Source organism: Lepidochelys kempii, chromosome 1 (assembly GCF_965140265.1).
Source record: "Lepidochelys kempii isolate rLepKem1 chromosome 1, rLepKem1.hap2, whole genome shotgun sequence".
NCBI lineage: Eukaryota > Metazoa > Chordata > Testudines > Cheloniidae > Lepidochelys > Lepidochelys kempii.
This window is the reverse complement of record NC_133256.1, coordinates 285,249,367-285,265,001: the sequence shown is the minus strand read 5'-3', so window position 1 is coordinate 285,265,001 and position 15,635 is coordinate 285,249,367. Positions and strand designations below refer to the sequence as shown.

Below are 15,635 nucleotides of genomic sequence, written 5' to 3'. Positions count from 1 at the left end.
CACTGAGTGGTGGGATTGCATTGTTATGCAGGTCTGGGATGATGAGCAGTGGCCGCAGAGCTTTCAGATGCGGAAAGCCACCTTACTGGAACTGTGTGCGGAGCTTGCCCTCTCAATGGAGACGCGCATGGTGATTGCTGTGTGGAAGCTGTCAACTTCAGACTGCGGCTGGTCAGTCACAAATCAGTTTGGAGCTGGGAAGTCCACTGTTGGGACTGCATTAACACAAGTGTGCAGGGCCATTAGTCACATCCTGCTACGAAAGGACTGTGACTCTTGACAACGTGTGTGAAATAGTGGATGGCTTTGTGGCAATGGGATTCCATAACTGTGGCGGGGCAATAAATGGCAGGCATGTCCCAATTTTGGCCCTGGACCATCTTGTGATGGAGGATATTAATAGAAAGGGGTACTTCTTTATGGTATTGCTGGTGTTTGTGGATTACCGGGGGTGTTTCACTGACATCAACGCGGAGTGGTCCAGGAAGGTGCTTGATGCACGTATCTTCAGGAGCACTGGAGTGTACAGAAAACTGCAAGCAGGGACTTTTTTTCCAGACCAGAAGATTCCAGTGGGGGAATGTTGAAATGCCCATAGTGATTCTGAGACCCAGCATACCCCTTACTCCCATGACTCATGAAGCCTCACATGGGAAACCTGGACAGCAGCAAGGAGCGCTTCAACAATAGGCTGAGCAGGTGCAGAATGACCATACAACGTGCCTTTGGCAGATTAAACAACATGCTGGCCCTGCCTTTATGGCAGATTAAATTTAAATGAGGAAAATATTCCCATGTCCATAGCAACCTACTGTGTGCTCCATAATATTTGTGAGGCTAAGGGTGAAAAGTTTCCTCTGGAGTGGAGCATGGAGGTTGATTGCCTGGCAACTGATTTTGAGCAGCTAGATACCAGGGCTATTAGAGGGGCACAAGGGGGTGCTATTCGAATCATGGAGGCTTTGAGGCACCATTTTGACAAAGAGCAACAGTAATGTGTCTTTCTATACAGCACTCTGCCATGCTTTGGTAACTTGCCACCTTGCATGGAAATTTTGATGGTTCCTGTAGTCAGCAAATGATCAAATTGCCATTGTATTAATTCCAGCAGCAACCACCATATGTAGGAGACAACGAAAGATTTGGTTATCTTTCAGAGAGTGTTTTTATTAAATACCAATTAATAACACACACACAAGGCTTCGTGGGAAGGGAGATAACAGTGAAAGGCAGCATAGGCTCTTACAGCTGTGTGTTAGTCCAGCTATCATTTTGGAAGCTGTCCGAAGTGGTGGCATGAATGGGGTACTGAGACGTTCTTGGAAGTTGCAAGGAATGTGTGGGAGGAGTTTGGGGAGGGCTTGAAAAGCAGTTCTGTATCGGTTTGTGGGAGGGGAAGAGAAGGGGAGCATGCATGTATTCTGCCTGCAGCGTGATTAGGGACTTCAACATCTCCATTTGCTCCTCCATCACTCTGATCATCTCCATCTGCCCCATTAAAATTCACTCCTGGCTCTCCTTTCTGTCCTGCCTGTTTTATAATTTTCTTTTAAAGTTTCTCTCCACACCCTATGTTCTTGTTTTCTGGCCTCTGGGGGTTGGAGCACCTCTCGAAACATGTCGTCCTTGCTCCTCCTTGGTCACTTCCTTATCTGCTGGTGTGTAGGGAGGTTCCCCTGAAGGCCACATCTGCAGAAGAACAAGGAACAATAAACAGAAGCATGATTTAATGCACTCCTAGCATCGAATCATTGTAGTAAAAGATGTGCATTTTTAAATGAATCAGTTTCTCACTGTCCCTTAGCAAGCACACAGCTCAGCGAATGCCCTAAACATGGTGATTTCGGCCTGGGGGGGAGGAAAGGGGTGCTCAAGATGGGGCAAAGAGTCTAGGTGGTTTTTTAAGGGTAACACTGCAGGCAACTTGGAACAATATTGTAAACGCTGCCACCATTTTCCACAGACGGGGGCCGTTGAAGCTGATATCTCACTCCTGATGGTAAGCAAGGATGCAAGAGTGCATCTCCTTCATCCGTGCGGCTTCAGACCGGGTCCCTAAGCTGCTCGCCTGTGTACCGCTTTGGTCCCTGCATAAGTGGTTGCTGATTGGCATGGGAAAGTTTCCTACAACAGGGGAAGGAACAAAGCGGCTCTGCCATGGAACCTTCGGCAGAGGATTGGCGAGTATCTGCAGAAAAGTTTTTCCTAGAGATCTCTCTGCAGGATTCCTGTAAAACCTGTGTGTGCATTAACACACTGTTCTGCCGCACTGTTTAGCTGCACAGCAGGGAATGTGAAGCACACACAAACACAGCTAGTCGTTTACATTTCTATTCCTTCACCCACTTCAAGAATATGCAAAGCAAAGGACAACTCTGCCTCATATAACTGAGCAGCATCAACTCAACTGATCAGAGCTCTTCTGTCCTGCATCATGCATGCCAGAGATGGACTGCTGGGACAGGCGAGATCCCTCCGAAGTGGAAAAGAGGTCCTGCTTTGCCTCATCACTGGACGATCCTGCTGTGTGCTTCACATTGTCCTCCAACTCGACCTCCTTGTCCATGACTTCGTCCTTGGGGTTGAGTCCACTGACTCCAGCCCTGCCGAAGTATCCACAGGGCTCTTGGCGGTGGCAGTGGGGTCTCCACTGAGGATGGCATCCAGCTCCTTTATAGAAGTGGCAGGTCTTTGGTGCAGCATCAGGGCGACAGTTTGACTCCCTTGCTTTCTGGTACACCTGCCTCAGCTATTTTTATCTGTGCACGGCACTGCTGCCTGTCCTGTTCATAGCCTTTATCCATCATGCCACGAGAAATCTGACCATAGGTATCGAAGTTCTATAGCTGGAGCGGAGCTGGAACTGCACAGCCTCTTCTCTCCACAGTGCCAGCAGATCCAACAACTCAGGTGTGCTCCAAGCGGAGAGCGTTTGCTGTGTGGAGCCGCCCTGGTCAGATGGGAAGATGCGATGTGAAGTGTCCACTCCGAGCAAACAGGAAGTGGAATTTCAAAAATTCCCAGGCCATTAAAGGGGGAAGGGCAGATGTCTGTGTACCTTTGTGCAGGGCAGCGGAGTTCGAACTGCTGACCAGAGTGGTCAGGATGGGCATTGTGGGACACCTCCTGTAGGCCATTTATTGGAACATAACCAAGCGTGATGTCTACACTCACACTTTGTCGATATAACGTTGCTGCAAAAAGCTCTATGCCTTTTGTCAAGATGGTGTTATTTTGTCAGCAAAGCAGGAGAGTTTGTTGATGGAAGGCGCATTGCAGTGTGTACACCTCCTTTGTTGACAAAACTCTGTAGTGTAGAAAAAGGATATATCAGAGTCTACCTAGATTCTCACTAGGAAGTTCAGTTCTAGATAACCAGAGTTGAGATCTTCTGTTGTGGAAGAATTCCATATGTAGTTCAGTGACTCACCTGCCCACCCAGAACCTGGACAATCTTAATTCACTGTGTCTGTTGACTTCATGTATAGTGCAGTGGTTTCATAGATCAGACTCCACTCCAGTCATCTAATCCTTCTCCTCTTCTTCCATATTGGGTGTTCATGGCTTGGAGTCTGTAAATCTTCACTCATTTCACCTGTCATCAGCGACCCTCCTGTGCTTTTGAGGTGAATGGAACGGCTATGGGTAAAACACCCATAAATGCTGTTGCTATGGATTGCACTGGACAAGAGTCAACATGTGACTCAAGGTAGACTATTGTCTTTGGCAAAAGAATTGAATATACATTTTTATAGCGCATCAAGCATCTTGATCTTCTTTTGACAACTCAGAATTCTGCTTGAAACAAAAGTGATTCTAATTTGAATTGACAATGTGACTACTGCATCCAAACGGGTGATAATTCTGAATCCAATTATTTTGTGAGCTTTGGTCAGAAAAGTATCTTCTTCTTCTGAGCTCTGTCCTCTTCTGAGGAGAAAAAAATATACTGGCTGATGTTCTAATTACATGTTGGCTCACAGACGAGAGTGGATGAAGTTGTCACCTCTAACCGTCAGTGCCTTGCTACTCTAGCTCTCTGCCTGCGACACCCACAAAATCAAGGCATTGTGATGCACTTGAGGTAAACAGTGACACAACTTTTCACTGGTCTGGATTGCATCCCATAACATAACCATTCAACCGCAAATAATTTCACTTCTCACAGACAAATCTATTTCCGTCAGTTTGCATCTGTAATGACAAAAGAAAGAACATCATGTTTTGTGAATTAGTTTTTGCAGTAAATGCTTTTTCCATGATTTGGTGTTTGGTTTTCTCTCCCAGTCCTTTGACAAAATAGGCTACAGAACAAAGAAAATCAGTGACATCAGCATAATCTTTGGATTAGTTCACTAGATTTGTCTTGTCTGGAAAATCTGAATTCTTCTATAGTTTCCAGGCTTCATCTTCTCAAGGCTTGATGTTTTGTTCTGACCATCAAATTCATTTTTTCAAAAGCGACTCATGAGAAATTGACAGAAGCTTTTCTTGCATGGGGATAGGAGCTGCATTACAGAAGGAGGGCGAGGGGGGAAGGCCACATCTGGCATACATCATCTGATAGGGAAAAATTTCTTGCTGATGTGATAGTAGGAGTCTCAGAGCTTTGAAAATGTTCCCTACCACACACTTTTAGGTTGTTGCAAGCGGCCTTAGAAAGATTTTGAACTGTAAATACCTTTGATTGGAAGCTTTTGCTTGTAATATCTTGAGAGGCAAAATGCGGTTTGAGGTTGTCATCACACCACCTGATCATGTAGAGTTGCTGTCATTTAAAGATAGGAGTTCAGCCCACCATTTTGGATTGCTATATTTTGGATGTTGAAAGAAGTATGCAACAGAAGTCTGCTTTTTCTTCTTTTACTGAGTTTTAATACCCTTCATATGTAGTTGCTTTTATTTTTGTGTTTTGCCATTCTGCTTTGAGATCAAAAGACAGTGTTTGGTTGGGAACAGGATGGTTTGGGGGTTGTAGGGTTTTTTCTCTTTTTTTTTTTTTTTTTTTACTATTGGTATTGCAGGGGCACTTACAGACCACATTCAGATTTGGGGCTCCATATTTGTAATAATGACTATCACTTATAGATGTTTATGCTTTCAAAGCTCTATTATAAATATTTATCATCTTAGTAATTTTTAGTTCCTTATCTTCCATTTGTTAATGTTTTTATTTTGTCGCTACATACAGTACTCTAACACAAGTTATTTTGGTATTTTTAAAGTTTTATCCATTACAAATATTAGGTCTCGGTTGGAGATAGAAACTCTTACTGGCTTTTGTGTAGTACGTCTTTAGGAGACATTTTTTTTTCAGGCTGCTGAATATAGTGTTTAGCCTTAGAGTTTGACATCTCTGCCTTCTGCTGCAACTTGCTGGGATAATGAATAAAACAACAGTGTATTGTTCCCTTGAGAAACTTTTGCTTAAATGCCTTTAGTTAATGTTTGAGAGGCTTTTAGCTAAAAATTTGACAGATTCACTGTTTAACTTCAGATATTACATTTAGGGCTGTGTGTCAAAAGCATGCCCATGGAATCCTCTGATATTACAAGGAACTAGGTACAGTGGGGTTAGGACTGGGTGTTTTAGTAGCATTAATTTAGATGATAAAATAATTATTTAGTAATGGATGACTAGCCTTGATCCATTTGAATAAAGTGGAAAGTTCATCTCTGGCAAAAATCAGATTAGCATGATAGGTTTAATGTTAATAAGAGACGTGTATTTTCATAAACCTTAAAAATATATTTTAAAATAAAATTGTGTCAAAATCATTTCCCCTGCTTACTATACAAAACTCGGACCTTAAGTGCCATTTCCCTACAATAGCTGATGATATTGCTAATGCAGAAAGCAGTGGAGATGGAAGCCTGCTGTCCTGTGTGAGAGATCAGAGACACTCTTCATTCACCTCATTATAGGTGAAAAAGCTTTTTATTGACATTTTAAGAGATGAAGAAAAGGAGCATTGCTATCATTTGACAACAGTCTGAGGAAATTTCTTGCTGGACATAAGAACAGCCATACCAGGTCAGACCAGTGGTCCACCTAGCCCAGAGGTTCTCAAACTGAGGGTCGTGAGGTTATTACATGGGGGGTTGCAAGGTGTCAGCCTCCACCCCAAACCCTGCTTTGCCTCCAGCATTTATAATGGTGTTAAACATATTAAAAAGTGTTTTTAATTTATATGGGGGGGTCACACTCAGAGGCTTGCTATGTGAAAGGGGTCACCAGTACAAAAGTTTGAGAGCCACTGACCTAGCCCAATATCTTATCTTCCGACAGTGGCCGATGCTGGCGTGCTTCAGAGGGAATGAACAGAACAGGCAATCAAGTGCACTCCCAGTGTCTGGCAAACAGAGGCTAGGGAAACTCAGAGCATGGTATTGCATCCCTGTCCATCCTGACTAATAGCCACTGATGGACTTATCTGCCAGGAACTTACCAGGTTCTTTTTAAAATCCTGTTCTAGTTTTGGCCTCATATGGAAGCTGTTCTATACCCATAATCATTTTTGTTGTCCTCTCTTTACCTTTTCCAATCCCAATATATATATTTTTTGAGATGGGACGACCAGATCTGTATACGATATTCAAGACGTGGGCGTACTATGGGTTTATATAGCGGCATTATGATATTTTCTGTCTTGTCTATCACTTTTTCCTAATGGTTCCTAACGTTGTTACCTTTTTTGACTACCGCTGAACATTGAGCAGATGTTATCAGAAAACTATCCACAATGACTCCAAGATCTCTTTCAGTGGTAACAGGTAGTTTAGACCCCATCATTTTGTATGTATAGTTGGGATTATGTTTTCCAATGTGCATTACTTTGCATTTATCAACATTTGAATTTAATCTGCTGTGTTGTTGCCCAGTCACCCAGTTTTGTGAGATCTCTTTGCCGTCTGCTTTGGACTTAACTACCTTGACCAAATATAAACATCCATTGTATAATGTTAAAAACATGTGGCAACATTGTAACAATTTATAATATGTTTATCAAACAGTTGCTACAACTTAAAAAATAATTGCTTTCATAATAAATGTATACTGCATGATGGGAGAGCCAAGTGTTTGGAATTTATACTGTATTACCTATATTTATTACCTATAAGATATCTGCTTTTGACCTATCTAGTTTGGGCATGTAAACATAAACCAGTGTTACTTGGCTAGAGAGGAAAACAGGTATTCATGTTTTGTACTTTATATTGTCCTTCAGTTTGCAGAGAGGGAGGAAGTAAAATGCATCTCTGAGTCACATTTTAAGAAATTACAGGTAATTTTTTTTTTTTAAACAAACTGGAATGTATATAGTAAAGGAAATGGAGAAAAATCAGTTTCTCATGGTAGAATTATAACTATCAGCAAACTACTGATTTAAGAATTTTTATTTAACATAGGTTATAAGTAGGCTTGGAAGGATTAGATTTTTATCTGTAAAGGTCTTTCACTGTAAACACACAAACCAATGAAAAAATCTTTTCATCTGTAAGAATAGAAATATACAGATCGGCAAATTAAGAAAAATGCTGCTTGAGAACTTCAGAGTTCTATTTAAGGATATTTACTATGTATATTCTGACGTGATGATGGCAATTTGTGTTTTCAGTGGTTTTAAAACTTTAATTTTTTGAATTGCATATATCTACGGTCATTAAATAATTGTCTAACTCCCCTCCCCATAATTTCCCAGAATTGTGAAAATTTAAATGGATAAAAATAGAAGAAAAAAGTTTAACCCATAGTTCTGCACAACTGTGAACATCTATTTGATAAAAAATCTAAAAAAGGTTAATAGAAACATCAGTATATCTGTTGAAATCATAGAAAGATAAAAATTGAATTCTGCCAAGCCTAATTACAAGAGAGTTAAGCCATTATGCAAGTCTTTCAATATACCGCAAAATTGTTTCTATTCTTTACTATAAAGCTATGTCTAACACACCTATTTTTAAACCAACAGTATAAGATAATTGGTGAATGCAAATGAGTACTAAAATTTCAAGTGGTTCTTTGGACCAGACTCCATTGCATGCATGCAATCATGCTCCTCTTCCATGCTTCTGTATTATAAATGGCTCTTTAAGTATATAGTGAATGTAATGCATTGTGTTAGTAATGTATTTACGTGTTTAATGTTCATTCTTTCACCTTCATTATTCATCTATTAATAAACTGCAGCCAGTCTCTTAATCTGATTAAAATGTCTGTTTTATCAGTTTAGTCTTAATCACTCATGGCGTCTTCCATAATACCTAATTACAAATTTTCTAGTAATCTCTTGTCTGATTAATAATTCATATTGTATACCTTAGTATTGTATATATGAGTTTTAAAGCGATGCTAAACTTTAAAAAAAACAACAACAAACTTGTTAATGATATCACTTACACCTTACATTATTAAAACTGAAGGAATTATAAAAATCAGTTTGTTTTTCACTATTTAGGCAGTTTATTTCTTACATTTCCTCAAGTTAAATAATGAAGTTGATAGTTATTTTCACTTCAAATTCTCAGTGCTTATAAATATTTTGACTATTGCAAATACTTCACTGTAAATGTTTATTTTAAACTCTTAATTGGAACTTTAATAACTTAGAGAAATGGTTTTATTGGTCTTACATTTTGTAAATGCTTGTTATAAAACCTAATTTTGGGGGAGATTTTGCGGTGGTCTATTTTAAGTTACATTAATATAAAAGGAGAATTATTAATAAAATGAAAGATAAACCAGAATAATATGATAGATCTAGTTTATTTGTTGGCTTGACTTCTAATTTTGTTAAATGGTCAACATAGTGTTGTCTCCCTTTAAAACTGTGATTCATCTACTTAGGTCATTCAAATGGTACCTGTTGTGCTGGATAAATAACAGAAACAAAGTAACACAGATACAGAATGATTGTCCTGTGTTTGGTGTACATATCTGACTCGGATGATAATTATCAACCTTTCTCATATGTTTAGTTATCCATTGGTCTGGATATTATTTGTGGATTTAAATTTGCTCATTCTACAAGATTTGAGGCAGTTTAGGCTCTTTTTTCCTACTTCTTCCTCTGAGTTAGGTTCACTGTACTGGACTGAGGCAGCACTTCATTGACCAGAGCTTACACTGGGCAAGTCTACACTACAGCGCTACATCTGGTGAAGATGCGCTATGCCAATGGGAGACCGCTCTCCCGTCGGCATAATTACTCCACCTGGGGGAGAAGCATAAGCTGCGTTGGTAGGAGTGTCTCTCGCCGACATAGCACCAGTGTGGACTACACAAAACTTTTGTCGCTCAGGGGTGTGAAAAAGCACCTTCTTCTCCCTCCCCCCAGCAACGCAAGTTAGATCAATTTAACCGGTAGCGTAGACCTGCCCACTCCTTCCATCTAGGAAAACAGCTTCAGCTTTGCTACGGGAGCTTTAGAGCATGATTATTTCACAAACTTCTGAGGAACTTCAAATGAATGTGCATGCAACTTTTTCAGGGCTGATATTATCAAGCCTAGATAAACTGCATTGCAATAACCAATCTGAAGATAATGAAGGCATATATAATAGAAACCAGTTCAGTTACCCAGTCAGTTGTTTCTTGTTAGAATGTGTTTGTTGCAGTTCCTTCTTATATCTAAGTCTAGAATCTGAGAGGAGTGTTGTTGGACCTCACAACTGTTTTGGGGTGATAAGAGTTTTGTGTGAGGAAGTGAGCTGTAGCTCACGAAAGCTTATGCTCTAATAAATTGGTTAGTCTCTAAGGTGCCACAAGTACTCCTTTTCTTTTTGCGAATACAGACTAACACGGCTGTTACTCTAAGACTTGCATTGTGGCCACTTAAGATTTGCAACTCCTTACCCAAGCAGCACAAGAGTGACTTTCTCACCTCAGTTGTTGCAGTCTTTGGTCCTGTTGCCTTTTATTTTAAATTTTGCAAACAATAAAATTAAAATATGTGAATTAGGTCAACTGTGTATTTTTGTCAATTCCTATAAGAGAAAAGTAGCCTTGTATTTGATATTTTCCCTAGGAATTGGCTCTTCCATCAGGTCAATCACCCACTTTTCCAATCACCCACAGTATGCAGACCAGTGAACGCCTATGTATATGAGAGAAAATTAGTTTATTTGTACTCTTTTTTTTTTAATTTTCTCTGAATTATTCCAAGGCATTCCACAAAGTAATCCATGACAGTAATCAGGTTGGCTATACTATTGTCTGTTCTTTGCTGCTGTTTTAAAAATTATTATTGATTATTAAACATAGTGTCTGATTACTATAATAATATAGTAATATATAATACTATAATAATAGTATACTATATAATAATATAATAATATAGTAATATATAATAAAACATATACTATATAGTAATATATAGTAATGTTACTATAATACGGATGATAATCCTTCAGCCTAAGGTTAAATATTGCTGTAAAATGCAAATGAGTTTAACAACAAAATGAAATACATTAGATATCCAATGTACCCTTCATGGTAAACTAATAAATCACGCCTCATGTGCCTTTCCAGCTCACCTGAAATTTAGGTAAAATACAGAGTATTAAGCCTCTTGTATTTCCTAATAGTACATACTTAGGATGCCATATTAAACAATCTTTAATTTAATCCTACTGTTTTAAAAAAAATTGCTATACTCTCCTGACCGTCAATATATAGTGGCTGTCATTAAATTTTAACATTTGCAAGTGGTTACCACCCAATTTTCCTTATACTTAAATCACACATTGCCATTAAAAAGCCAACATCTAAAACAGGTGCCTACACAACAACAAAATGGTAATCAGTGTAGGTACATAAACAGTTCAAAATTAAATCACTTTAGACAAGTAAAGAATGTATTAGCTGGGACTGAGACTTGAAGTCCACATTAGAAATACAGTGCTTGATTCTTTATTGTGCTGTGGCACCATTATGTCTGTTCAGTAGTGCAAAGGGGCTTTAAATGAATTGGCTCTGATCACCAGTGTGTTCCTCCAGTACTGTATATAAATACCTGAGTGGTGTAGAGATCTACGCCACTCATTACCACATCCCCTAGCATAAGAAGTAGGGATGATGGAAAGATGGTGTGGTGTGGTTAGACCATCTTTGTGCTCCAGCTGCTGTTAGCTACTGGAACCAGTCCTTCATGGCTGCAAGTAGATAGGGCTACTTTAATTTACATATGGGGCCCAGGCAAGGCCTTAGCTGGCCTAAGAATAAAGGAGTCACAAATATGACTTAATACCATCTTCACTCATCTTCCTGGCCACACGCTCATTGTCCCATTTCTACTTCATGCATAGCTTGGTCAAAAATGCCACACTATCAGAGTTCTTTCTACCATGCAGGTGTACCAAGATACCATCTGTTTCTCTCACTAGCAAAAGCCATCACTTCAGAATTTCTAATTAAATTTACTGTTTACATCCTTGTCAGAGGGTCAGTCAGAAAGAAACTTGTCCAACATAACAGTATTTGCATACACAAAACTCTTCCTCTTCTAAAGCATCACTGATACATAATCTAGGAAAATTTTCTCTTTGGGTATCCAGGATACTGAAGTCCTTTCAGTCTCTCTATTTTAGGAGGCCAGAGTTTCAATACTAGCAGGATCATGTGAGTTAATCCAGTGCTACTTGCAGTGAATTTAAATAATATCCTAGGGCATGGCTACACTTGCCGATGTAGAGCGCTTTGAGTTAAACCAGCCTTCGGAGAGCACAGTAGGGAAAGCTTTGCAGGCTGTCCACACTGACAGCTTCAAGCGCACTGGTGTGGCCACATTTGCAGTGCTTGCAGCGGCATTGGGAGTGGTGCATTATGCGCAGCTGTCCCAGCATTCAAGTGGCTGCAGTGTGCTTTTCAAGTGGGGTGGGGTGTGACAGGGAGTGTGTTGTGTGTATGTGGGGGGAGAGAGTAGGTTTTTGGGGGGCTGAGAGCATGTCAGCATGCTGTCTTGTAAGTTCATACAGCAGCAGACCCCCTTCCCGCCCGTGCCTCTCTCTCTCTCACAGCATTCCACACTAATGATTGCTTTGTCTCAGAGCAGATAAGCAGCCGGCTGTCAGAAACGGAGCTTTCAGAGGGCATTTCCGCATTCCTGCAGCGATTCCAAACAATGACAAGAGTGGCCACTTGACTTGAGGAGATTATGGGACATTTTCCGGAGGCTGGTCAGAGAGCAATAAAGCAACACCTCGTTCGCACTGGCACCGCGGCACTCCAGCGAGGGCACAGCAAACGTTATTCCACTCGCCAAAGTGGAGTACCAGCAGTGCTGTAGCCGCGGAGTCAGAGTGCTCTACGTGCCTTGCCAGTGTGGACGGGTAGTGAGCTAGTGTGCCCGGGGCTCCTTTATTGGCTGTAACTCTCAAGTGTAGCCAAGCCCATAGTCACTCTGATATCTTTTTGAGATTCTCTCCATATATGAGAGGTAGCCGTGTTAGTCTGTATCAACAAAAACGAGGAATCCGGTGGCACCTTAAAGACTAACAGATTCATTTGGGCCTGAGCTTTCATGGGTAAAAGACCCACTTCTTCAAATGCATGACCGTGAAAATTACAGATACAGGCATAAATACATATACACTGGCACATGAAGAGAATGGAGTTACCTTACAAGTGGAGAACCAGTGTTGACAAGGCCAATTCAGTCAGGGTGGATGTGGTCCACTCCCAATAATTTGATGAGGAGGTGGCGGTACCAAGAGAGAGAAAATTGCTTTTGTCCTGAGCCACCTCCTCCCAGTCCCTCCTCAAGCCCAAATTAATGGTGTTAAGTTTGCAAATGAATTGTAGCTCTGCATTTTCTCTTCGAAGTCTGTTTTTGAAGGGTTTTTTTTGTTGTTGAAGGATGGCTATTTTTAAATCTGTTATTGAATGTCCACGGAGATCGAAGTGTTCTCCTACTGGCTTTTTTATGTTACCATTCCTGATGTCTGATTTGCATCCATTTATTCTTTTACGTAGAGACTGTCTGGTTTGGCCAATGTACATGGCAGAGAGGCATTGCTGGCACAGGATGGCATATATCACGTTAGTAGATGTGCAGGTGAATGAGCCCCTGATGGTGTGGCTGATGTGGTTGGGTCCTCTGATGGTGTTGCTAGAGTAGATGTGGGGACAGAGTAGGCAAAGGGATTTGTTACAGGGATTGGTTCCTTGGTTAGTGTTTCTGTTGTGTGGTGTGTAGTTGCTGGTGAGTATTTGCTTCAGGTTTGGGGGCTGTCTGTAAGCGAGGACTGTCCTGCCTACCAAGGTCTGTGAGAGTTAGGGATCGTTTTCCAGGATAGGTTGTAGATTGTTGATGATGTACTGCAGAGGTTTTAGCTGGTGGCAGTACATGATGCCCAGTGGTGTTCTGTTGTTTTCCTTGTTGGGCTTGCCTCTGTCAATCTGTTTCCTCACTTTCCCAGGTGGGTATTGCAGTTTTAAGAGTGCTTGATAAAGATCTTGTCGGTGTTTGTCTCTGTCTGAGGGATTGGAGCAAATGGCTTGGCTGTAGAGCAGAGGTGGGCAAACTACAGCCTGTGGGCCACATCCAGCCCGCAGGACTCTCCTGCCTAGCCCCTGAGCTCCTGGCCCAGAAGGCTAGTCCCCATCCCCTCCCCTACAGCCTCAGCGCTCTGCGCCGCTGGTGCAACACTCTGGAAGCGCAGTTGCAGAGCCGCGGCCTGACCCGGTGCTCTAGGCACAGAGGGGTAAGGGGACAGGGGGGTTGGCTAGATGGCAGGGGGGATAGGGGTCGGGGTGGTCAGAAGGCGGGGAACAGGGGATTGGATGGGGCAGGGGTCCTGGGGGGGGGCAGTCAGGAATAAGGGGGGGCGTTGGATGAGGCAGCAGAGGGCAGTCAGGGGTGGAGGGTCCAGGGGTGGTCAGGGGACAGGGAGCAGGGGATGGTGGATTGGGCAGGAGTCCCAGGGGAGCTGTCAGGGGGCGAGAAGCGGCGCGGTCGGATAGGAGGCCGGGGCCGGGCCACTCCTGGCTGTTTGGGGAGACCCAGCCTCCCCTAACTGGCCCTCCTTACAATTTTGGAAACCTGATGTGGCCCTCAGGCCAAAAAGTTTTCCAGCCCCTGCTGTAGACAGTGGATTGTGTGATGTGTCCTGGATGGAAGCTGGAGGCATGTAGGTAAGTGTAGTGGTCAGTAGATTTCCAGTATAGGGTGGTGGTTATGTGACCATCACTTATTTGTACTGTAGTGTCCAGAAGTGGATCTCTTGTGTGGACTGGTGCAGGCTGAGGTTGATGGTGGGGTGGAAATTGTTGAAATCAAGATGGAATTCTTCAAGAGTCTCCTTCCCATGGGTCCATATGATGAAAATGTCATCAATGTAGCGCAAGTAGAAGAGCAGTGCTAGGGGTTTTTTACCCCCGAAAGCTTATGCCCAAATAAATGTTAGTCTTTAAGGTGCCACTGGACTCTTCGTTTTTCTTCATATATACCCTTTCAAAATCACAAAGAGAATATGTATTGTTTGTATGCTATGTTGGACTTCAAACTTTGTTGAAATCACAGTAATAGTAGATTGAAACAATTTTTTTCTGTATTAGCAACTCTGAATTGTTGTTTCCAAGGTAGGGTGACCAGATCACAACAGTAAAATATCGGGACATATTGGGGTGCCGTAGGTCCTGCCCACAGTCCGCTCCCACTCTGCCTCAGGTCCCGCCCCCTCCCCGCTCGGCACCGCCACCGCACCCCTCCTCATGCCCTGGCCTGCCGCTGGCTTGCTGCATCTCTCATCAGTCCCCCACCCACCGCTCGCCGCCTCCTCACTCACTCCCCTGCCAGAAACCTCCATGCCCACCCCAAAAACCTCTCTGCGCCGCTGGCTCGTGGCTCGCCTCTTTTCCCCGCCTGCTGCTCACCTCTTCACTCACTCACACACTCACGCACACACCCCGTCCGCCGCTGGCTCGCCACTCACCTCCTCACCCCTCCCCCCTGCTGCTGGCTCGCCGCTTGCCGCCCCTCTCGGCTCACCACTCCACCCTCACCTGCCCGCTGCTCACTTGCCTCCTCGCCCTCGCCCGCCCCCTGGCTGCTCACTCCCCCTCCCCTGCCTGCCAGCTCCCATCTTCACCCTGCCCACCTGCTGGCCAGCCACTGGCTCGTCCCACCCCGCTGCTCGCCTCTTTCCCTCCCTTGCCCCCGCCCCCGGCCTGCTGCTGGCTCACCCTCGCCTGCCAGCCGTTGGCCTCTTCACCCTCTCCCGCCTCGCCTGCCGGCCGCTCACTCCTCAGTCCCACTGGCTCGCCTCTTCACCCAGCCGGCCAGCCTGCTCACCTCTTCCCCCCCCCCCCCGCCCACCTCTCTGCCCCTACTCGCCTACTCACCCTTCCTGCTCACCTCCTTACCTGATTATCGGGACAACTGGCGTGCCAATCGTACATTGGTCGGGACGCAGGACAAAGGACTAAATATCGGGACATCTGGTCACCCTATTCCAAGGCATCCTTATTACCAGAAAATTCTCTTACTGTTTTTCTCTCAGTGAATTATGAATGGTTTAAGTAATAAATGATTTGCCCTCCATATTGAATCCAGATCAAATGGTCCCTGACTCAGAGATCAGCTAGAAGCAGATGAGTTCTCAGTTACCACAAGGAAAACAAAAAGAGAAGGAAA

The 15,635-nt window shown here is 43.0% G+C and overlaps 1 protein-coding gene across 5 annotated transcripts in view; it reads left to right on the top strand.

Annotated features, from left to right (window-relative positions):
• The window catches only part of CNOT2 (CCR4-NOT transcription complex subunit 2), a 151,413-nt gene that overhangs the window by 87,146 nt on the left and 48,632 nt on the right, over positions 1 to 15,635 (top strand). For 3 of the 5 annotated variants that reach the window (XM_073327792.1, XM_073327793.1, XM_073327791.1), the window contains one exon: positions 7,230 to 7,286. The exons of the other annotated variants lie outside the window; for them this stretch is intronic. In XM_073327792.1, the coding sequence (XP_073183893.1) occupies positions 7,230 to 7,286 (57 nt within the window). The remainder of the gene's footprint in view (positions 1 to 7,229; positions 7,287 to 15,635) is intronic. 5 annotated transcript variants of the gene reach the window in all.